This window comes from Mauremys reevesii, linkage group 18 (assembly GCF_016161935.1).
Source record: "Mauremys reevesii isolate NIE-2019 linkage group 18, ASM1616193v1, whole genome shotgun sequence".
In the NCBI taxonomy this organism is placed as follows: domain Eukaryota; kingdom Metazoa; phylum Chordata; order Testudines; family Geoemydidae; genus Mauremys; species Mauremys reevesii.
In genome coordinates this window covers 24094053-24118387 of record NC_052640.1, presented here as the reverse complement: position 1 = coordinate 24118387, position 24335 = coordinate 24094053, and the positions used below count along the sequence as shown (strand labels likewise).

The 24335-nt window shown below is 43.6% G+C and overlaps 1 protein-coding gene across 4 annotated transcripts in view; it reads right to left on the bottom strand.

Annotated features, from left to right (window-relative positions):
- Positions 1–19419, bottom strand: part of FBXO21 (F-box protein 21) — a 35835-nt gene extending 16416 nt beyond the window's left edge. For 3 of the 4 annotated variants that reach the window (XR_005589570.1, XM_039505184.1, XM_039505187.1), the window contains exons 1-9: positions 18381–18567; positions 14033–14168; positions 12752–12846; positions 8439–8560; positions 3917–4063; positions 3429–3565; positions 2964–3100; positions 1832–2008; positions 876–1008 (exon numbers count right to left, since the gene is read on the bottom strand). Coding sequence is in view for 3 of the 4 variants with exons in the window: in XM_039505184.1 (XP_039361118.1) it covers positions 876–1008; positions 1832–2008; positions 2964–3100; positions 3429–3565; positions 3917–4063; positions 8439–8560; positions 12752–12846; positions 14033–14168; positions 18381–18562 (1266 nt within the window). In the remaining variant the exon portion in view is untranslated. Of the gene's footprint in view, positions 1–875; positions 1009–1831; positions 2009–2963; positions 3101–3428; positions 3566–3916; positions 4064–8438; positions 8561–12751; positions 12847–14032; positions 14169–18380; positions 18568–19131 lie in introns of those variants that run through there. The other variant, XM_039505186.1, reaches the window with a different exon arrangement.
- Between the last annotated feature and the right edge of the window lie 4916 nt (positions 19420–24335).

The window sequence follows — 24335 nt, the reverse complement described above, 5'->3', positions numbered from 1 at the left end:
ATTGGCATGACTGAAGCATCAGCCCCATTATCCTCATGCTTAGGATTCCTTTTGCAGTTGTTTTATTGTGAAAATAAGTGGGAAAGGGTTGAGAGAGCCAAAACACAGTTTTAGTTTATAACAGGTAATCCCAAAGATTTACTTTATCAAGAAATATTTTTCCTTAATCCAGTAAAAGCTTACACCCATGACCTAGAAGATTAGGGTTGGAAGAGTCCTCAGGAGGTCATCTAGTCCAACCCCTGCTCAAAGCAGGACCAACCCCAACTAAATCATCCCTGTCAGGGCTTTGTCAAGCTGGGCCTTTAAAAAAAAATAAAAATCTCTAAGGCTGGAGATTCCACCACCTCCCTAGGTAACCCATTCCAGTGCTTCAACACCCTCCTAGTGAAACAGTTTTTTCTAATATCCAACCTAGACCTCCCCGACTGCAACTTAAGACCATTGCTCCTTGTTCCGTCATCTGCCACCACTGAGAACAGCCTAGGTAAAACACTTGTGTATCTTACAGCTCCATGGCTGTTTAAGTCTACCTAAAAACATACAACCTTGGTGCAGAGGTAAAGAACCAGATATATCAAGAGAATCTGAAAGCCCAAGTTAAAATGAAAAAAAAACAGTTATGGGCAGGAAATCCTAACTTTTGACTCAGGTCAGAGGCTATCCACAGATATGCAATGGGGACTACAAAAAGGAAAATCTCTTCTCTATACGGGAGACATTGATTTTTGAAGTGTGATAATTCTTTACATTGTTTGTACAACAGAAACAGCTCTTGGCTGACTACAACACAAGCTACTGTAGCCCAGAATCAATCATCTACTGTTTTTATAGCTTACCCCTATGATAAAATATATGTCCAAGTGTTAGGGTACCTTTTCTGGCCAGATTCCCAGGTGGAAGTATAACCTAGCCTGGAGCATTAGATGCTGCACATTGTCCGGATACATGGCCAGGTACAGATCCAAGGAGTCTCTCAAGAGCTGGTAGGACTGATCAGTGCTTTCCCTACCAGCAAAGAAGAAATTCAATTTTAAGGTTAAATCTTCATTTCCTTTCCCTATTACTTCAGCATCCGGGAGACAGTGATCAATCAAGACATTACACAGTACTGGTGCTCATCCAATTGGAGCAACTCCAGGGGCTTATTGTTGCTAACAGCATCCACTACTCTGCTAGGAGGGAATTGCCCTAAAATTGCCCTACCAAACTCTACTCCTTCCCCCTGGAAAAAAAAAAAATCTCTTGGTTCCAAGAGCCCTTTCAGAGAATTCACTCTCCAAGTTGCAAGCTTACTTTCTCTCAGATTGTGATATGGTTCTCCTTGCTCATTCATACTTGGAGCAATTTTTATGTTTTTGCTTTTTTGGTCTTCTATAACTAACAGTGAAGACTCCTTAAACAAAATGAAGAAAGGTGTTCATAAATAGAAACAAAATTACAAGTCCAATGATGACAGCCCCAGTGTAACCACATGAAGTTGATCACGTGGGATCAATCCACCAGATCACAATGGAAGATCCTTTTTCTCTACAGGATAGTGAAAACTCTAATATGCCCTAAAAGAAAAATAGTCCCTTGATTTGCTTGTATGAAATCTGTTTTACTAAATACTTTCTCTGATACTCTCTCTACAGGAATATTCTTGTAAGAGTCACTAAATAATAAGAAGTGATGGGCAGAACTGCCAAGTGAATAACTGGTACGGCTTATACCCCGTAAATCCACTCATGACTGCCACAAAGAAGCATATTACTGATCAAAGCAGAATTTTTCAGGTCCACATTTATGTAAGGCTTTAAATTCTTCATGAGGTTTAAGTAAACCTTACCGCTTTCCAAGGTTTAAGAGGTTTCCCACCATACGCTGCAAGACCTCCTTTGAAGTAACCACTCCATAGAACTCCTCTGTTACATGGTGGCCAATCAGGTACTCGCATTCTTTCACAGTTAGCTGCTTTCCCTTTCCAAAGGCATCTATGTACATGTAGTCAAAGATGTCTGTGCTTCTAATGAAACACCAAGAAAATAAAGTTTAAGTTTGAGGTGAATATTGTCAGTATCTCAGCTCCTTTAGTGATAGGGTTTAGTTAGTTTCCTCTTATTTACCTTCTTGCAAACACATGGCAAAAGGCTACAAAAGTCAAATTATTTTATCAGTAGTGCTTCTTCTCCCCAGAGAGGCTTGCAAACTATTCTCAAGTTTGCTTTACCTGATGCTATATTTGAAGGCCATGTTTGGCTAACAAGAGATTGTTGTACAATGCAACCCATGGTAGTGGATGGTGTTGGGATGGGAGTCAAATACCCATCAGGGGGTTATGTAATCAAGTTCATTGTATTGGATGAGATCACTAACATTATCCCTGAAATCTGTACTTCTGGGAGTAACATCACTGCCAATAGCCAATCATTAGGTCATTTGAGGAGTCACCAACACTGATTCAGAGAGCAGGTGGGTACATGACATAGTAGCGTCAGCTTCTATCAGTTGTGCTGCACAAAGGATTAAATGAAATTCCTTAAAAAAAATAAAAGCTATAAAATTATGAAAAGCGGAAGTGCTGCCCTAACTACTGTTATATTTATTCAGGAAGTCTGTTGCCATTCAGAACCCTCTGAGTGAATACACAGCTGTGTTTTCACTTGCTGGCTGATGTACCGATTTAGCAATTAAACTCATACATCTATATTGGACAAAATGCTCCTGCATTTATGGGTTACCTCAGAAAATACTTCTTGTTTCAGAATTAAAGTAACTTTTCTATTTGCATCAGAAAAAAAAAGTGAAAAAATAGTTAACCAGGAACTTTCAACCTGATCTCTTTTAACATCTTGTCATCAGAGATGGTTGCTTTACTTGACCTCTCTGCCAACAGAGTGTCATGCTGGGAAAACTGCCTCCTGGGGATAAATGGTTTATTGGTCTTCCCAAAAGTCAAATGGAATTAACAGAAATCTTACCCTTCTTTCCCTTGACACCATCTCAGCAGGAAGTGACTAGGAAAGTTGACTGGCTCGAGTCTGACTCCCAACTGCCTGGCAATTGTTAAATAGAGCACAGACAAGCTGATAGGGATTCCCGTCCTACGGATTAAAACCTGAAAAATGAGACTAATCAGAGGGAAGCTTACAAATCATAGGTCATTTAATGCAGGATGTTAAAAAATTCAATGTACAGAGTACCAGGATTCTCAGCTGAGATGAAATTTTATTCAAAATGCCTCAAAATGCACTGACCCAGCAGCAAGTGCAGAGAGAGTTAACATACTATGCCGTTTACGGCAAGCCACCCCTTTGTGACATTGGTGCATACAGGTTTATTTTACTTCCTCATCCATGCAAACATGACAAAAGCGTAAGTAGAATTCTCTCTCACACTAGTACTAGCAGTGGCTTCCTAGGCTGGTTCAGTAAATACACACTTGCCTGGTGAATGAATGAATTCAAGGAGTTGTAGTAATCCATCTCATTTCCTTTGTATTTTAACTGTTCATACAGGACACAATTCACAGCATCCAGTACCTGCCTTTGAAACTCCACATCAGAAACAATCAAGACCTCTCCTAAAATGAATACAGAGTGACAAGACTGAGAAAAAAGATTATTACTTAAGTAATAATACACACACTGGCTGCTCATTCCTTGAAAGAGAGCAAGCTTCACAGAACACTTCACGAGGTTCATGGGAGAGAGACTCCCCTCTTTCAGATCTTAAAAGACACTCAAGAGTGTGGTTTGATTGCTGTTCAGTTTGTAATGGCTCCAAGAAAGAAAAGGATACCTCCCAAGCCCCATGTTAAGACTATTTAAAAAGTATGGAGTAAGTTAAACAAAATAAGCATTGTTTAGGCAAGATCAAGACTGTAGCAACATCACTCTGAAAGGGCCAACTAGAGCACATTTCTCTACAGTACCTGCCTTTGGAGCCAAGCTTGGATGCCTAGGGTTTTTGGTCCGCAGGACTTTGCGAACTTTGTCTGTAATATCGTCAACCTGCGCCTGGACACTTGTTAGACAGATGTCTGAGAGAGGATTACAGTACTGGTCAATTAAAACAGCACCTGGAACAGATAAACTATTTAAAAACAGGATTTTGGTCTGTTCTTCACTTTCCAGCTCTTTGTCTAAAAGCACATATTTTAGCATAACACAAGACTTTTTTTTTTTTTTAAATGTTCATTGGTTCAGATATAAAGTCATACCCAAATGCATAAAACTGAGACATCGACACAAATGATATGGATACTTTGACTTAAAGAGACATTTATTTAAGTCTTGCAACCACTTCTCAGACGTTCAGATTTTGAATCTCAAGTATGCAACCTCCTGCTCTTTACAGCTAAGTTGTTCCCCAGTGTCTTGAAAGCAGAAGTAATGGAACCTCATATAGAATAGGAGAAGCTGCATTAGATCAATTCTGTACCAGTCATCTCTCTTTGAATCTTTTCAGCAGTTTGCTGTCACTTATGTCTAACTCAAGAATCTCATTTTTAAGGCCTTCCATACTCTCAATCCAACTCCATTTTTGCTCAGATTTCTTTCTACTACAGCCTTGCTCCCTACATTCCTTCAGGCCTCTCTTCTTATTGCTCCCCACCCTTGATGTTGTCTTCATTTAATATATCCACTATTCTTGGAACAGTCTCCCATTTTTGTCCAAGTGTCCTGTGTCAAACTCCTTGAGAAAAAAAACAAAACACTTTTTCCAAGAATCCTTCCTTGGTTGCCTTGTCACTGCTCTTTCCAAAACCTCCCTATTGTCCAACTTCTTGTCCTTACTATATTTAACTGCCGAAGGTCTACAAGATCTCTGCAAAAGGGATCATGTCTTTTCTAGTTTTGCAAAGTGCCACATACATCAATAGCTCAACATGCATGACAAAAACACCTCCTGCAACATCAGCCACAGAGTTCCCCTCCAAAAAAGCCCACAAAGTGGCAGCCTTTGGCTTCTATTTCCTGCCCCCACACATTCCCTTCTCTAAAGGCTACCACCGCTTTTAACTCATAACACCAAAATAAACTCTCTAAACTGTGTTTTAACTTTCACATTTACCATATTTTTAGAGTACACACCAAGACTGATTGCTTCTTCCCCAAATCTTGGGAGAACCCTCCACTTCCAAAGTTTAAACATATTCTCTCCATAATTCTCTATTTCTGGCTTACATGAGGTAGCTCAAGAGTATGAGCTTTGGGGAAAGCACGTGTCCAGCAATACCGCAAGTTTTCTTTAAAGAGCATCTGTTTCCACTATTAGAACTTTAAAAGGAGGTTGTTTAGGATTTTATTTTAAATAAACTACACCTCATTTTTAAGAAGCCTAGTGTAGTTTGAGTGCCTTACATTATGCTAACATAGTACTGAAGTAGGCTGCTTGATATTATATAAATACTGTCCCCTGGGAAAAATCACATAAGTGCATCTCCTAAGACTACAATGGTGAGCAAACATTTTAAAGAAAAGTAAGATTACTTGATAATTTAAAGAAATGACAGCAAATTCTTTTTGCAGAGTTAGCCTGACGAACAAAGTTGAAAGACAGTTGTTAAATGTATATGTTTACAGAAAGAGGTTACAAACCATGGTATAAAAACAAACCTTTCCTAATGTTTAAACATTAATCTTCATTCTGTTAGCCAAATATGCATGGAATGTAAATATTTATTCTAAAACATTTGAGGACGAAGTGAAAACACCAGAAATATTTTTCTAGACAAAATATCATTAAACATATACAGAAGCAAAACTAGTCGCAACTCTCATTAAAGCACATGTACTTTGACCAATTACAACAATGCAGCTACCATATACCTCAGTTCTAGTTATCAGAGTCTCTTTTACAGCCAAGTGTTTAATTCAAGCATATGTTTAAGTGCTCTGCTGAATACAGACAGACAACTGAATTTAGGCCAAAGTGCCTAATAAAAAAAATTAACATCTTCATAGTCTAACAAATAGCTAAGCTGGTGCAGAAATAAACACAAAGCCACCCATCCACCTCCCACACCTCCAAAAAAGTTAATCCTGAAACAATACAAAATCAAAACAGGGAAAATGGTATCATTGTGCATCTTACCTTAGAAGATACCACATAGGTACTATATGTCACGTCACTGAGTATATGTCTGCAGTCTTGCTTGGTTTAACTGATACTGTTAAGTCATTTTCATTAAATCAGCTAACTAAATACACTGTTATATGGCCCTTTCCCTCTCCTACCATCAAAAAAATTCAGAAGTATTGTATTTTATAAAACAACAATGGTGATTTTTTAAAATGCATTCAATAAAAAGGGCAAAAATCTATCTGATCAGTGATTTCCATAGACACCTGATGGGACTCAAAGAATAGATGCAAGGGGTTCTGAAAACTGGGACCGAGATGTATGGTAGCTATATTAGCATACTTGACCAAAGGAAATACCCTCGAATGTGAGCTATAGTTAGCTTTGCCTCTGCATACGTTTAATGGTATTTTGTCTATAAAAGCATGGATAGATACAAGCATGTGCTTAAATGTTTGGTTGAATCAGGCTCCTAGAGGCCTTCTGGCAGACAGTGCCATATACACACATTTGACAAGTATTTTTGCTTTCCCAGTCATGCCCATCGGCATTTGTGAGCATTACAGGGCTCAGCACAGAGAGAAACAAATGAAATCTTGACACCGATACAAGTCCAAGCAGATAGCATTAGTTTTTGAGGATTTCAGCTACCTAAAGAGCTCAGATCTATTGTTCAATCACTCAACAAGATCTAGTAAAAATACAAACAGCTGACAGTCCATTTGAGCTAGACAGCATTCAATCACTACCTTGCTAATAATGGTGACTATCAAAGGGATTTGGGTAACATTTTTGGGAGTCATGTGTGCCTCAGTTTCCCTGTCCTTTGTACAGCTATGCACTGAGACTTGGTTTACAGTGAAGTTTTAGGTCCATGTAGCTACAGCACTGAAAGACATTCTATGCTGACCTAGCCCCCCCATGGGGTAGACAAAGCAAGGTAAATGGAAGAATGTTTCTATTGACTTAACTACCATCATTTGGGGAGCTGGTGTTCCTACTGCAACGGAAAAACCTTGCTGTTGCTGTACTTATGCCTTGGGATTATGCTGGTATAGCTATGGCACCACAGCTATGCCTCTATAGTTCCTGTAGCACAGAAATGGCCTGAGGGTAAAGGGAAGAGAAAAGTTGTTTGTTGGTTGGAAAGCAGAATAATTAATTAACTGAACAGAGCCTACCCTTGTGAATGGAGGATCCAGAAGTAGGGTTGCCGATGGTCTAACCACAGAAACCCAAACACCCTTGCCCTGCTCCTTCCACAAGCCCCTCCCCTTCTCTGAGGCCCCACTCCCCTCCCTCCATTGCTCACTCTCCCCGCACTCTCACTCACTTTCACCAGGCTGGGGCAGTGGGTTGGGCTGTGGGAGGGCAGCTCCCTGTCAGTGGCGCAGCAGGGCTAAGACAGGCTCCCTGCGCTGCTCCCAGAAGCGGCCAACACATCCCTGCAGCCCCTGGGGAAAGCGGGGGCTCCGTGCACTGGCCTTACCTGCTGCAGTTCGTGGCCAATGGGAGCTGCCGAGTCAGTGCTTGGGACAGGGGAAGCGTGCGAAGACATCTCCCTCCCACCCTGCCAAGGGACGTGACGGTCGCTTCTGGGAGAGGCGCAGGGCCAGGAAACCTGCCTTGGCCCCACTGTGCTGCTCGACTTTTAGCGGCCTAAAATCTCCCAGATTGGTACAGCCCGATTCCAGGAGACTCCTGGCGAAACAGGGATAGTTGGCAATCCTATCCAGAAGAGACAATGGAAATCCCAATGGCCTGGAAGAGTCACACCCAAAAGACAGCCTAAAGGAGGAGGAGACTCCCCCTACATCTCTGCAGGAAAACAGAGCAAAGGCCCCAAGTAGGAGAACAAAGGGGGAAGGTGTCTGTATGAAGACCAGGGTACACGGACACAGGAGAAGATTCTCTCCTGGAACTGGGAAACAAAAGGGGAACAGGGCATGGTAATGCCCTGGCTCCCACCAACAGGAATGATATGCTGCCTCTCTCATGCTAACCTAAAGACTTTCAGACTCTGTATTGCACGTGATTAATCAATAGTTACCTTGTTCTGAAAAGGCTGCCCGGTGTCACTGCAGATCCTTCCTCAGAACACTGTGTCCTAAAGGGGTGGGAATGAGTCTCCCCCAGGACTTTGGCTTGGCTGGACTCACTGCAGGGAGCCCCAGAAAGAGACAGGGTGCCTGAAAGCCCAGTTTCTGAGTTGTGGAGGCCACAGCTCTGCCTCGTGGATCTGTGTGGATCCTCGGAGTCTGTCACACCGCAGAAACACTCCCAGGACACGGGTTACAGGGTAAGGGATAGACCAAACCTCATGAATCCATCACAATAAACCATGAGACTTCTTTCAGGCCAATACTCACCTTCCAAAAACGACAGTTGGTCCCCAGGTTGTTCAAGATACGCCTTCAGATTTTTTAAAATATTCTGTTGTCGTAGAAAGTAAAGAATTTTCTTTGCATAGTACTTCCAGGTTAGACACTTCCTGTAGAATTAAACATAAAAACGTAAAAGCCCTATCACCTACTAAATTAACAAGCAATGGCGGAATCTCTGCAAGCCCTGTTGTTTCAAAGATCTAATAACCATCAGGGGATGTTTAAGGAGGTGATCTTGAATGCAGCCAAGGCATACATGGTTAGGGGCTTTAAATGCCAACAGTTCCAATTTACAGACACTCTAAATCACATCTATCAGGGTCACCACTGGCCTTTGCCAATCTCCTCAAACTCTTCTGTTCCAGAATGTTAACAAGTGGACAGGTCCAAGACCCAGAAGAGCAAAGCAGAATTCCATTCATTTTCACTATAGTTTTATTTCACCCACTATTCCTGCCATGTGTTTATTGAACCAACTTCTGATGGTGGAAGGTATAAGCTTTCAAGCCTCACAGAGTGTCTGAACTAAATACAAGTTGAGACAGATTGTTAAGCAAATCAGGTTCTGCATGCTGTAGGAAACTATTTAAAATGAAATGGGCAATTGATGGTTAGCAGGCAATGTGGTGTGTTACAAATTGTTGTAATGAGCCATAAAACCAGTGTCTCTTGAGTCCATGATTTTTAGTGTCTAGCAGAATTATGAATTTAATCTTCCAAACTCGCCTTTTGAAGGTGTTCTGTGGATTTCCTTTGAGGACAAGGACTGAGAGGTCACATATGGAGCGACTGCTTTGTGAAAAGTGTTTGGCCACAGGCTTTTATCATTTTTCTGTGAGTTCATTTCAGAGCATAGCGATTGTCTGGTTTCACTTACACTGGTTGATGTACGCCACATATGACAAGGCAAGTATAGGAGCCATGAATCTTGAAAGGTGCGTTGTGGGGTATATTGATCATTGTAGCAGTGGCGGTACATTTGCAGGTTTTGCATCTGCTGTTCTGGCAGCTTTGAGTTGGTGTGTCCTGGTTGGTGTGGAGCTTGCTTCTGATGAGGTTGTGGAGTTGTTTGGAGACCAGAAGAGCAGGGTTGGGAAAGATTTCTTTGGGGACGTGGTTCCCATCAAATATGGATTGTAACTGCTTGAGGATACCCAATATGGGTTCCAAAGTAGGGTTATAGGTGACAACTAAGGGTGTGCAGTCAGTGGGTTTTTTCTTCTGTATTGAAGCAGGTTCTCCCAGGGTATCTGGGTAGACCTTTCCATGATGCAATCTACTTCTCTGGTGGAATGCCCTTGTTTAGTGAAGGCAGTTTTAAGTGTGTTTAGGTGTGTATCCCACTTTCCTTTCTGAGCAAATACTGTAGTATCTGAGTAACTGGCTGTAGATACATTTCTTGGTGTGTCTGGGGTGATTGATAGATGTTTCTCAAGGCAAGCAAGTGTGGTCATCTGTGGGTTTCTGGTATAGTCGTGTGTAGGGTTCCACTGTTGAAGCTAATTGTGGTGTTCAGGAAGTCAATGTTGGTGTGGGAGTGCACTAGGGAGAGTTTGATGGATGGGAGATGGTAATTGAAGTTATGGTAGGAATCTATGAGGGAGTTTAGACTGTCTGTGCAGAAGATTAAAATCATTGATATATCTCAGATATCTCATTGGTTTCATGGTGCATTTTCCCAAAAGTTCTTCCTCAAGGTGGCCCATGAAGAGTTTGACATATTGTGGAGGCATCCTAATACCCATGGCTGTTCCTCTTGTTTGTACAAAATGTCTGTTAAATGTGAAATTGTTGCAGGCGAGGATGAAATGGATGAGTTTGATGCTGCATTTAGGGTGAATTTCTGAGTGTTGTAAATTACCTTGTGGGTATCTAAGGCAGACAGCAATGCCATCATTGTGAGGGATATTGGTATATAGGGAGATGACATCTATGGTGGCAAGGATGGTGTTCTCAGGGAAGTTGTTAATGTTGTGGGGTTTCTGGAGGAAGTCAGTTCTATCTCAGAGGAAGCTGAAACTTGTGTGTCAGAAGTGGTTTGAGGATGGTTTCTATGAGTCCTGATATTCCTTCAGGAAAAGCGCCATGGCCATTTAGGATGGTCTGCCTACATTCCCTCACTTGTGTATCCTGGAAAGCATGCAGAAGGAAGGTACCCTGGGTTTGTATGTGATGAGACTGTAAAGTTTTTCGTGGAGCTGTTTGAGGAAGGATTTGATGGTATCATTAAACTCCTGTGTAAATGGTGGTGTGGGGTCTTTTTTGAATTCTTTACACTAGGTAGTGCCTGAGTTATCTGTTTTTCTCTGTGATGTACACATCACAACATACAGACTATCATGGCACCCACTTGGTCTGCTGGTTTGATCACAATCTGGTGGTTGGGATTTCAGGGATTGTATAGCTATCCTGTCAGTGGTAGATATTGTGGCAGATATAACGTTTGCTGAGGATTTCAGAGTCAATTTTTTTCTTAAAGCAATTGATGTAATGATCCAGTGTGTGGTTGTGTCTGTTGGGGGGGCATCCAATCAGATGGTTTTTTTTCTTATGGACTGTCAGTGGGGATGTGGTAGCTGTGGATAGTGTCATGGAGTCAGCAGAAGATTTCTTCTAGTTCTCCAGGTACCAGGTTCTGTGGTGGAGCAGAAATTCAGTCTCTTGGAGTGTACAGATATTTCAGTTCCGGTTAGGAGTAGTCTTGATAAGTTGATGATGTTGGGTTGTCGTTCAGTGTCCATGTGTTTGGCCATGGTGTCTTTGGTTTCTCCCGGAGGTGGTATTTGTGCATTGTGGAATTGTGGTAGTTGGTTCCACTTTTTGTTTTTGTGTTGGATGGCTGTCACAGGTGGGTTTTTTTTAAGTAGTTGTTTTGTGTTTCCTGCATGATCATTAGGTAGGTCTCAGGATTTTTTTTCTTCCAATGTGTAGGAGAATATGATGATTTCTTGTTTGAGATGGTCTCTTCTGGAGTATGTAAGGTACAGAAAATGGCTTCTCAGTTTTCTGAGGTCCTTCCACAGAGTTGTTCAGCTTATGTGAAGTTGTATGTAGTGGTCAGAGTGTTACAGATGGTAAGTCCTCTGGAATGTACTGTTGTGTACATTTGCTCAGAAAATAAATGTCGCTGTTCAGTCTGGCTACCTTCATGTTGTGGAGTTTCCATTGAAACACATTTGAACTGCTTTCTTGAAGAGAATTCCCTTCTTTTCCCCTGCTCTTCCTCTATCTCCCCCAAACCATAGACCAAGCAACTCTTCTGCATCCTGCCAACTGAAAGAATCAAATCTCATAATACTTTATCCTCCACTAATTAATCAGGATGCTCCATAGGGACAGCCGCTTTATTGGGACATTTTCCAGGGAAACGATTTAGCCTAATGATATTGAATGGCAAGGACTACAGCTCAATCAGGGTGTAATTAGCATGAATTCTGCTTTATGGGAAAGCATTTGGCGAGTGCAAAGGCTCAAATTGTGTTTAACCAGTTGTCAAATATGAAATGAAAGCCACCATTTCAACACAGAAGTAACAAAATAAATGTGAAGAGAAAATTAAATAAATAGTTTCATTCTAGTTTGTCTTTTCAAACAGTCCCTTTAATCAGGACAACAGGCTACCAGGCAACATTAAGAGAAATCTACTGTCATTTCAATCACAACAGAAGCAGCATTCTACTGTTTGTACGCCACTGATAGCACAGCACTGTAATGGACCCTTGTTTGAATGATAATGCTCACCTCTCCACCGCTCCAGAGACTAACAATGGCAACAAAAATACTTACACAGACAAGAACCAGAGGTGTATTGGTTTGTTTCTACCTTTAATTTAAGTGACCAATATAACACACTTGTATGCAATTTAACCAAAGAGTGCATTTTGTAGTGGCTCAAACGAGCTGATTTCAGGACAATAAAAGTTATAAGCTGCACTCCCCTACCAAAAACCAGAAAAGCAACAGATAGGACTACAAGCACATTGTACCAAACACCATGCTTATTCTAAAATATTTCAAGTGTTTTCCCTCTGAAAAGTTACTTCCATTAAGTTTGCTCTGAAGTTTAAAAACAAAGACAGCGACTACCTAAGGGAAAGGAAGGTGAATATCAAGATAAACTTCATAATGCTGAGATTTATTAGGCTGTGACATTTATCTGTTTATTTTAAACAAGGGAGGATGAAATGAGCCTGAATTTGACCGGAGTGCATTCAGCACTGTAGGATTCACCTCCACTTAGCAAACAGGAAATTAGTGTTTTCCACTTCCATTTCTAACTCCTTTCATTTTTCTCTCACCTTCCTTCCATGTTAAGGATAGACATCAGCTCGTCCTCAAAAAAATGACCCGGGCACCCAAGAGTCTCAATGTCACTGAAGCCATCACAGGGGACCTGGCAAACAAAACAGTGTGTTATACACTACAGAAGAGTTTACTTTCTCAAGCAGAAATAGGTAATTTCAAAGAAGTTTCAAGACCCCAATTTAATACTTTGTATATACAAGTGAAATTGAACTGAAAACAGATTTTCCAGGCCTGGCAACTGAGAGTTCTCATTGGAGGGTGCTCATCTATAGTACTAGGTGTCCAATAATTCAAGTGACCTGAAGTTTTGCAGTCTTCCAGCTATGATGAAAGATGCATTTGAGTAAAAAGCAATGACCCGCCATGGGCCCAAATAAACAAACAACAGGGTAGTAATTTCTCATGTGGGTGACCCAGTGGTCCTGTTAGTTTTACACTGGATGTAAAAGTTCACAAATGCTACAAAAATGGACATGGAAAATACTTAAGTTACTTTTACTTACTGTAAAACATAGTGCTGTGTCTATTGATTATATCCATATTATTTCTTAAAAAATGCTTGTCTAGCCCCAGTACCCTCCACTCATGAGAACACATTGTCACACAATCTATACAAATAGCAGAGCCAACTAATCCGAAAAGAATGAGAGAGAGAGACACTTCTGAAGGATCAGTATGTTTCCAACTTCTGACTTTCTCTGCCCTGTGCTGATTGGCTGTTTGCTCCTAGTCCTGCTCCCACAAAGACCCTTGACATCAGCATCAGTCCACACATGTCCCCTCCTCCCTTGCCTTATCCCCTTCCTTTCCCTTTGGTGGTTCCCCTCCTAAGTAAACCCACCCAAGGGGGGAAAAAAATCATGGAACTAACATGACATCTACCACCATCATATTTTTCACTCTGTTTGCGTGTTACACTCTTTCCCCCACCCTACATCCATCTGGTCTATTTGGTCAATAGTGTCTCATTGTTTCCTCGTACTTCCCCTCGTATCCATCTGTTCTCTCTTCTCTTACACTTAGAATGGAAGCTCTATTGGACAGGGACAGTCTTCTCATTTGTACAGCACTTTAGCACATGAGGTCCTGGCCCATGACTGGGGATCCTAGATGCTACTAAAATACAAGTAAATCATAAGAATAACGGGTAGTAGAAGGAGATGTAAAGATTCAGCCTCAGAGCGAGAAGACGACGACAAGAAATATGAAGTAAGAGATACTAGTGCACAAACGGCTAGGTTATTTTCAAGTGTAAAATAAATTAGAAACCTTACGTGTTCTGAGAAGAATCTTTTGGAGAATGATGCTACAATTCGTTGAGTTTCTAAGCCGGCATTGTGCCGTGCTTTATATTCCTTTAGCCAATTGACGTTGTCTGTCTGGCTATAGTATTTCAGTAGTGATGGCCACCTATATAACACACACAGGAACATGTTCAGTGGTTAATATTGCAGCCTCCACATGACAGTTTAATATTGTAAAATGTTACTTATTGCTAGGCAGTTAACCATCTGTGACTTGAGTACCTGAGACTAAGTCAAGACATGTTCTATTTTTAAAATTCATCCAAGAAGCAGAGTATAATTCTTATTCCCCTCCAGTCTGATTATTTCTGGTTAGATCATAAGAAATTGCAGTAAACACAAAGCATTACGGGGAAAAGTGCTGAAGAGGGACAGGTATCAGAGACTTGAATGGGACTTATGTTCCTAAATACCTTAGGCACTTCTGAGAACCTCCCCCTAAAGCTTTACAAATTCATTTTAAGTCCTCAGATCAGTAAGAGGATAAGCCTATAGTTTTAAACTACATATATTTTCTAATATTAAAGACAAAACAGCTTAAAGGTGACATTGTTCTCAACTAACAGGACTTGAATTCATTGCCCTATGTTTCTCCTGCTACAGCTGAAACCTCTAACTAAAAGGCTATGCAGAATGTCGCTCTGGACACTGAGTTAGGTGTAAATAATGACATCAACTATTGCCGGAAAATCGCAAAATTCTGAAATCAGATCTTACTAACGGCTTCTGCAAGTACTTTTAAAGTACACAAACACACACACAAACTTAAAGATGCACTTGTTTTGATCAGTCCTTCAGTTTGAAAGCTAACAAAGCACGAAGCCCTTCTCACTATCTCTAAGCCACAAAATGTATTTGAAATGAAAGGTCAACTGCAATTGATATTTCTGAGGCTAGTATTGACAAAAGCACTTTTCCCAATAAACTGGCATCATTTGAGACACCTGCTCAGTAGCAGCCCCAGTGTAAGAGAATAAGAACCAGCATAGTGATACCCATGACTGCTCAAAAGACACAGAAAAATCAGCTGCTTAATGAAGGCGTTTAAAAGATGAAGCAGAATTGCACTCAGTGCAACTGGAAATATTGTGTCCGGTTTCTTAAGATAAGAGGTTACTTGTAACTTGCTTTAATTTTTAATATTTATTTTTAAAATTTTATCTGAATGTTACACGTTTTCATGCACCCTTGTTTCCCATCACAAATCTGAAAAGTAAAAATCTAGGTTTTCCTCAAGCAATGACATGACTTGCCTTAAATAAAATGTGTTCAGATTCTTAAAGTAATGAATGACATGTTTTATTTCTATTTAATAGATATTAACCAAGTCAATGTGTAACTAATACTGTTTGAACTAAAACATATGGAGAATATATTTTAGTATTAGTTAAAAATAAGGCTATCCTGGATTTGCTGGCAAACAAACTCAGAGGCTAGCCAAATACATTTGTATTTCTATAGTACCTTTTATTCTAATGGATCCCCAAATACTCACCCATGACTAAAATGCAGCCACATTGCAACAATACTAACTGTTTATTTTAGGATAGTAAGTAAAGAATAATTTGTCCAACTAAAATTACAGTGAGAATTTGAGAGAGATAAAATGTAATTACTCAAAATGGAATCTGGCCAGGATTACAAGGTCAATATCTAAACTCTTGCCAAAAGTTCTATTATCAAAGATGTGGATGCTACTGCAACATGAGCATCTACTAATCACTCACCATAATCAATTTCAAGAAAGACTCTGAACCATTCTAAAAGTTCAGGCTTGCTCCTGAAATTATAACTACTGAATTGATGAACATATCTGGCTACCTATCCAAAGTCATAGCTTGCTGAACTGATGAACTAGCTATTGTTCAGTAGCCTCTTTCACAGGTGGAGAAAGAATAGTTTCATTTACTAACCTAAATTTTAGAAGCCAACTGGCAGTTAGAGAAAGCAACACAATTTATCTTTTTGTGCCAAGACGTGAACAAAACCAGGTAGCAAATGAATTTATTCTAATCTAGAAAGCCCAGTAGTTTTAGTGAATTACAGAGATTCATCACAGATTATATAGTGGTTTTAGCTCTTGGAACAGTACATTGTATATTCAAACTGAAATGTTATAGGACTTCGATTTTATAAGTTAAAAATTAATTTGAGAACATTTTTATCTGTTGAGTTTATGATTTCTGAGAAAGTGAAACGAGCAGCTGTAATCACTTGCACTACCCAATCTGGCATCCCTCAAAACTAATTTTATTGACAATAGCTTATACTGAAAGACTTCTGAACTACACACATACTTATCTATTTCAACCGATGCTTGTGATGGGAGTGACGGACAACATTATTTTCCTTGTTTCACCAAGCTAGAATCTCGAAGTTTGGTTCACTTGCTCACTATGGGTTACCAAATACAGTAATGGATAGTGGTGGGATGGGGCAGGGCAGAAGAGTTCCCTAATTAGCCCTTTGTCCTTTCCATAAGAGGTCAGCAAAAGATATTTTACTAGCTTTGGTTGTTGTTTTGAGCTACAGTCTTCAGATGTAATACACGTTATGGACTCCCAGTTACAAAAACAAATGTAACATTTCTTATGTTACTAAAAGGGCATTCGTCTGTATGTACACTTCTTCACATGACAATCACATTGAGTATGATGCTTTTGATTCAGAGAAAATAGGGTCACCTAAGAACATGTCCTGTTTATTGGATTTTACCACCAAAATTTCTGGAGTGCATTACACTGAGTCACATCCATCTGACAGGTGCATCATTGCCCTCTAATCTCTCTCTCTCTCTCTCTCCAAACTAGAGCTGGGCAAAAAATCTCCAGCAAACAGTAAACTTGCCAAAAATGCACTTTTTAAAACACAGGAACTATTCATGAATTCAGGTCAAGTTTGGTGAATAGCTTTGGCAAAACAAAATGAAATAATACTGAAAAGGCATTTCATTTAGAAATTTAACTATTTTTTAACAAACAGCAGCAAAACCTAAAAATGACCCAAAAGGAAATTAAAAAAAACAAAAAAACAACCACCACATTCTGGGTCCATCAAAATCTTTAGTTGAACCTGAAACAAAACATTATGAGGATGGAGCTTGGCATGATAGAACTGAACTAGTGAATATTTTTTAAAAAAATTTGTCCAGATTTTTTGGTTCAGCCCCAGAATCAGAAAATCAATTATTCACTCAACTCAGTTTATTCCACATTTCAGCACCCTCAAAGTATGTCTACACGCCAATTAAAAACACACATGGCTGGCTGATGTCAGTTAACTTGGGCTCGCAGGGCTAAAGCTACAGGGCTGTAAAAATGCAGTGTAGATGTTCAGGCTGGGGCCCGAGCCCTGGGAGCCCCTGAGGGGGAAACCTCTACACCCCAGTTTTACAGCCCTGCAGTCCCAGTGTGAGTCAGCTAACAGAGGCCAGCAGCAGGTGTTTAATTGCAATGTAGACATACCCAGGATACTGTACACAGGGTGTTCTCCCACAGAAGCCCTGATAGGGTGTCTACACAGCATCATAAACCCAGGCTCAGACTCAGGTTTGAGCCCAAGCCTCCTGCCCGTCCACACACAGATCAGTCTGACTTGAATCAGCAAACAGCCACGGCCTAGGACCCTACCGGGGGGTAGGTCAGAGCCTGAAACTCGCTGCTCCCCCCGTGCTGGGTCAGTACCTGCTCTCTGGCACCCCCCGGCTGGGTCGGAACTGGGCCCCCAGGCTCTGCCTCAGCGCCCCCCGACTGGGTTGGAACCGCCCCCTCCCACGGCTCTACCTCGGCACCCCCTGGCAGGGTCGGAACCACACCCCCCCCGGCTGTGTCCCGGCGCCCCCCGGCTAGGTCGGAAACCCCCCCCCCCGGCAGCCCCCTGGCTGGGTCAGAACCGCCCCCTGGCTGGGTCAGAACCGCCCCCCACCGGCTGTGTCCTGGCACCCCCCGGCTGGGTCGGAACCGCCCCCCGGCACCCCTCTGGCTGGGTCGGAACCGCCCCACCACCTGTGTCCCGGCGCCCCCCGGCTAGGTCGGAACCGCCCCCCCCGGCTGTGTCCCGGCGCCCCCAGCTAGGTCAGAAACCCCCCGGCTCTAACCCAGTGCCCTCCCTGGCTGGGTCGGAACCGCCCCCCCCCCGGCAGCCCCCTGGCTGGGTCAGAACCGCCCCCCACCGGCTGTGTCCCGGCGCCCCCCGGCTGGGTCGGAACCGCCCCCCCGCTCTATCCCGGCACCCCTCTGGCTGGGTCGGAACCGCCCCCCCCGGCTGTGTCCCGGCGCCCCCCGGCTGGGTCAGAACCGCCCCCCGGCTCGTCGCTCACCGGAGGCGGAAGCGCTCCCGCCAGACCTTGCCGCGGGCCTGACACGCCTCCCGCAGCCGCCGGCAGGTGCAGGAGACGCGGCCGATGTCGGCGGCGCTCAGGACCGCGCTGCACAGGATCAGCTCCAGCAGCTCCCCGGGCAGCTCGGTGAGGCCCATCCCGCCGGCCTCCGCCGTCGCCATCTTGGCTGTTTACCTGAGCGAGTGACCCGCGCGCGGCCCCGCCCCCTCCGCCGCGCGGCCGGGACCCGCAGCGGGAGGGAGCGTCTGCCAAGTTCGATTCCAGGAGAGGCGCAGAGCAAAGGTGGGAGGGTGGTGGAGACCGAGGTGCCACCAGTGCCTGAGGCCTCAGTGGCAGAGAATTGACTAAGCAGGATAGGCCCCGATGAGCCTAACAGGGGAGCCCTGGTCCATGCTTCAGAGAGAACTGCCAGGGTCCCTGCCAATCTGCCAGTTCCTTCCAGACCCCAACCCTGGTGACCAGGGTGACCCTGAACAGGAGCCAGGCCTCTAGGAACAGAGCATGGACTGTACTGCCTCAGAGCTCGGGTCCTTTTCAGCCGCTGTTCTGCCTGGCCCAGACCTGATGAGTCAGAGGAAGGTGAAAAAACACCTATAATGCAGCTGATCAGCTGTGCATCAGGGAGGCAACATTTCATCCTGTCCTCTGCAGTTGGCCAGCTGAAGCCCCGAAGCATAAGGCTGATTATACAAACTATCTTAGTAGTCAGGGCTGCAAGTGAGCTCATTACCATTGGAGCAAGACAGCGGCTCCTCCTAGCTCCTGATCTGGGAGGAGAACAGACTCAGTGACCTGCACCGCTGGGGGCCGATGGGCTGCTGTCTTTCTGGCTGTTGCTGTCATTCACACTCATGCTGTCTCTCTCCGTGTAGGCTGACGATTCTCATGCACTGTGCGGCTTTATGCTCAAATAAATTCGTTAGTCTCTAAGGTGCCACAAGTACTTGTGTATTTTTTTGTGAGGCCTTTGAATTTTCACTATTATATCACAAATGTTACACTGCTCCAGGACATTGTCACAGTGCCCCCCCCACACACACACACTCCAGCCAGCCTCCAGTGGCAGGTGTGAGAGAGAAAGCAATGGAAAGAGGGAGCCACCCCCTTGTGACACCCAGTGATGTCATTGTCAGTGTGATATCACTTTTCAACTGCTCTTAACCAAGGAGGCTGCTGCATTTCAACCGCTCTCTCCTCCTAAGAGAAACTATTTGGGACTAGCAGCAAAGACTAACAGAGCCAGACGAACATGGCTACCCCTCTGATATATGGGACTAGTCGCCTACCCAGCTCCCATCAGAACTGAGCCCTTCTCCTTCTCATTTACCCCAAGGCCAAAATGTTCAAAATAGATTGCTTGAAGTTGACAGGGCTGCCCAGAGGGGGACGCAAGTGGGGCAATTTGTCCCGGGCCCCTCAGGGGCCCCGTGAGCCCTGGCCCGGCAGCGGTCTGGGTCTTTGGCGGCATTTTGGTGGGGGGGGGACCCTTCAGTTGCTCCGGGTCTTTGGCGGCATTTCGGCAGCAGGGGGGCCCTTCAGTGCTGCTGAAGACACGGCGTGACTGAAGGGCCCCCCGCTGCCGAAATGCCGCCGAAGACTTAGACCGCCACCGGGTGAGTACAAGCGCTGCAGCTCCCTCGCTTTGCCCCCGGCCTCCTGAATCCTCTGGGCGGCCCTGAAAGTTGAACAACTAAGTCCATATGTGGGCACCTGAATGAGTGGCTTGGTTCTAAGAGTTGCTGAAGTCTCATTGACTTCAGTGGGAGCTGTGGGTGCTCATCCAGTCTGGAATCAGGCCAAAGTTACTTAAGGGCTTAAATATGAATGAGTGTCATTACAGGGCTAGGCACACGCAGGTCACTTTTTTACTTCCTACAATTTGGTCCCTTGATCTTTTCCTTGTTTCAGTCTTTTTAATGTTAGTGCCCTTAGTTACTCCCCACATTATATTTTCTTTCCTGCTGCCCCATTTCAATCAAGAGAGACCTGCCTTTTCTCAAACCAAAACCCTGGATCTCAAACCCTGGAATTTAGCAGAGGTTTTGAATCCAAACCTGGATCTGAAATTACTCACCAGCTCCCATCTGTATAATGAGCTGAAAGAAAGTCACAAGGCCAAACATCCCTTGCCCTTGGGGTATTTCAAATCCAAAGCAGAAATTTGCTGGATGGCCCCATCTCTGGTATCGACTCATCATGCATGCGACAGATCAGGTTGCCTAGGAAGTCTCTCATGCTCTCGCTTTCACCCACACACCCCTAGGATTTCTGGAGAGTGGATTCCACTGTCCACTATCCCCTTCTTAGCACCTCCACAAGACTCACTGCACATACCCACTAGGAGGTGATATGCTTTGCTGCCAGGCCCTGTCCTATTGGCATCTCTGGGTCCATTAGAGATGGACCTGAGACCAAATCTCAACACCCCAATCTTTGGGGAAAGGGTAGAAATCCAGCTTGGGATCAGCGTTCTGTGGCCCATCTCCAACAGTGACTGGTCCCAGTGACTGGGAAAGCCCTGGTGGAGCTGGGGAAGCAGGGTCTCTTGCGAGGTAGCTGCTGACCAGCCTTTGGGTTATTGGCCAGACTGTCCCTGCCCCAGCCTGGGACTGAGGGGCAGGGTATGGTCCTGACAGAACATCCTGGAGAGATGCGGTCATGGGCATTTTGACACCCCATTCATGAGCTCTGCCCTCTCTGAATTGTTGACCATTGAGATCTCTGCATCAGAGCCCACAACCAGTGCCAATCCCCCTTGGGGCTGGTTCTGCCCTTTTTATCCTAGTTCTTCAGGGTTTTTTGAAGCTTCCTCATGTTTAGGAGGCAGTCCTTTGTCTGTGGTGTGTGACTCCCACTAGCAAACACACGGCCCTGGGGATATGGGGCACTGGATCTGGATTTTGCTGGCCCAAAAAGCTCCATAGGTAACCTAATTGTTTTGGAGATTGAGTCCTGAGATGCAAAATTTGGATCTGGATTCTGATCTTGAACTGAATGTCCCCAAAGTACAGGTATGTCAGGATCTGGATTTAAGTCTTGGGCCTCACTCTATTCTATTCTTATTCTTGCAGACAGACAGACAGAGAGAGTGTATGTGTGTGTTGTATCTAAGTAAAGGCATCTTATATCAGCTGACAGTACAGTAGCCATGGGCAACATTACAGCTACACAGGGATTCTGTCCATCTCACCTGCCCCCTCCCGCCATTCTTCGTGCCAGAAGGTATTCCAGTTTTTGCTGGCATTGACTGCACTATGACTGTTGCAGCTCCAACAATGGATGGTGTTGAATAGACAGAGTAGGCAGCTAACCCTGTTCAGCTTCCATGTTTTCTCAGTGTAAGGACCCCTGCAGAGGGCTCACAGTGCAAACAGGATTATGATGTAATGTTCAGAAACCAAGCAGCCCTGCAAGGAAATGAGCATCTCTCACAGAGAAATACAAGAGATCTCACAGTTTAAAGCACCAGCATTTTCTACTATTGTTAGTCAGTGGAGGGACAATGGGATGTAGTGAGGTAGACAGGGCATTTTCACTGTCAGGAACCCCACAAGAGAAAAAGAAAAACCAACTAACAAGACAGTCCACTAGATTTAGTCCACTTTTTTATTTTGACTGTAATGCAAACAGGCATAGGTATTTTATTCCATAAAATCAAAAGATTGGAACTATACAGAGAGGTGCATGCTTTAGAACAGTGTGGATACCTCGCAAACAGAGCAGGAGTCAGTCCATGAGAGAGGTGCTGGAGTACATTGTATGAGTGGCAGAGATTTTAGCAGCATTGAGAGCTCAGAGGTAGGGGAAACCATGTTTCTGACTGCTTAAAGCACTGGTATGATCAAATACAACACCTGCCCACCCTCACTCCCACTCCCACTCCCACCCCCACTCTCCTTCCTCAGAAAGAAACCTACATTTGAATCACATTTAATGCTACAAAATGTACCAATCTGTCCACCCACCTCAGGAAACACAAAGTGAGAGTCAAGCCAATGCTCTTAACTCATGGCGTTGTTTAAAAAATAAACGGAAGGCACAATGCTACGAGGGGAAGGCGGAAGGGTCACGAGGCTGAGAGAATTTGGAAAAGATGGAGTTCCAGCGAACACGGGAAAACCCAGGACAGTCAGAGGATTCAGGAAACCTCTAGAATGTAGAGGTTTCACCAAACCTTTGTCACATTTCACAAATGTCTCCGTTTCACTTTGCGCCTTTGCTCCTCATGAGAAGTCATTTAAAAACCTGAGATTTTCAAATCTGCCAAAGGGAATTGGGTACCCAGTTCCTTTTAAAATGAATTGGAATAGAGCACCCAAAATCCTTTGGGAGCTAGGAGAATTTCAGCCTGTGTTTCTAACTAGATGGGAACCAGTGCCATACAACCAGTCCTGCCTGAAAGGCGCTTTCGCCCTGCTCCTGGGGAACCACATAGAGCCCAGAACTCAGACGTTGCCAGAAGCGAGGAGAACTCAGTCTTCACCATTCTTCAGGTCTTTTCAAAATATAAGAAACCAGGATTTCTGAGGGGCTTCCCCAATGGGCCAAAGCTATTTCTTCCAGGTCAGGAGTTGATCCAAACTTGGGAGTTCCTGACATTTGTCTATTTAACAGCACTGTAACCAGAATCGATGTTTGCCCTGCATTTGCTTGGCTTTCAAACCATCACTTCAAGGCTGCGCATCAGCAAACCTCATGTAAAGAAGGGTCTGAAATGCATTCCTACATCAGAGGCATTAGAGTGAGTTTTGTTAATACTCCATTCTATACCCCACACAGACATGAACGGCTGCTTTGGAGGCATGCAGCCTTGTTAGTTAAAGGCCGATTTAGATACAGTTGTTTTATTTCCCCTGAAGTTAGTAAATGTCTTTTCAAATTTTGATTTTTTTTCAAGGTTTGTTTTGGACAAAATATTGAATTTTAACTAACCCCTTTCCCCCAACTCTTGAAGCCATTTTTACAATATTTCCCCAGGATGTTTTTTGACCAGCTACAGCGCTGGTCAAAACTTTGTCTAATTTTGAAATGTCCGTGAAAGTTTTCAACAAAAATGTCCCAATTTTTTGGTTTTGCATTGTTCAGCGGGCTGCAGTTGATTCTGAAATGAAGTGACTGGATTCTGCTATGAACTCTGCACTCTTTAGCGGAGCCAAACACAGCCTGGGATGGGTGCAATCAGCTCACACTGGAATCGATGGGAGCAGTTCACACACATGCGAAACGTCTGGAACCTCATTAGTAAAGCTAAAGCTGCTTGTTGGTTGGCACTTGTGGAAACACAAACTTTTACATTTTTTGAACACACGACTTAAAAAAAAAAACACGTTTCTTTCAGACTCAGGGTAAATGCCAGAGCAGATGGGGCAGGGGTTGCTGCATTTATTGTCGGTTTTGCTGCGTTCCCAAGCAGAGCTGGTTGAAAATTTTCTGTCAGAGCTGTTTTTTCTGGTTGGAGAATTGAGTTTTTGAGTAAACTTTTTTTTTTTTTGAGGGGGGCTCAAAGTGCCCACTTTCCATGGAATTTTTTGATTTTTCATCAAAAAACCAATGCCTCAAACCCAAAAGATTTGTTTTTGAAGTTTTCAGTATTTGAATTTCTGCCAGCCCCGCACCCGACAAAATCCCCATTTTCCATAGAAACCCAGTCCCGCCCCCACATATAGACATTTTCCAACTAGCTCGATTCAGTGGTGATTCAGAGCAAGCTGCTGCAAAGACCTGGCCTGTGGGATCCCTTAAACCAGCGGGGGACCCATACACAGCTGGTTTTACTGCCTTTGAGTTGTGCCCACACAATCTGGCCCCCACTTAGTGACATGAATGAGAAAGAAAGGTGCCCTCATGTGTGATCAGCAAGTCACTGTGAGCCGCTCTCACCAGCAGAGGGTCGATAAACGACATTTGAAATGAGCTTTGCAGCTTCTCGTCATT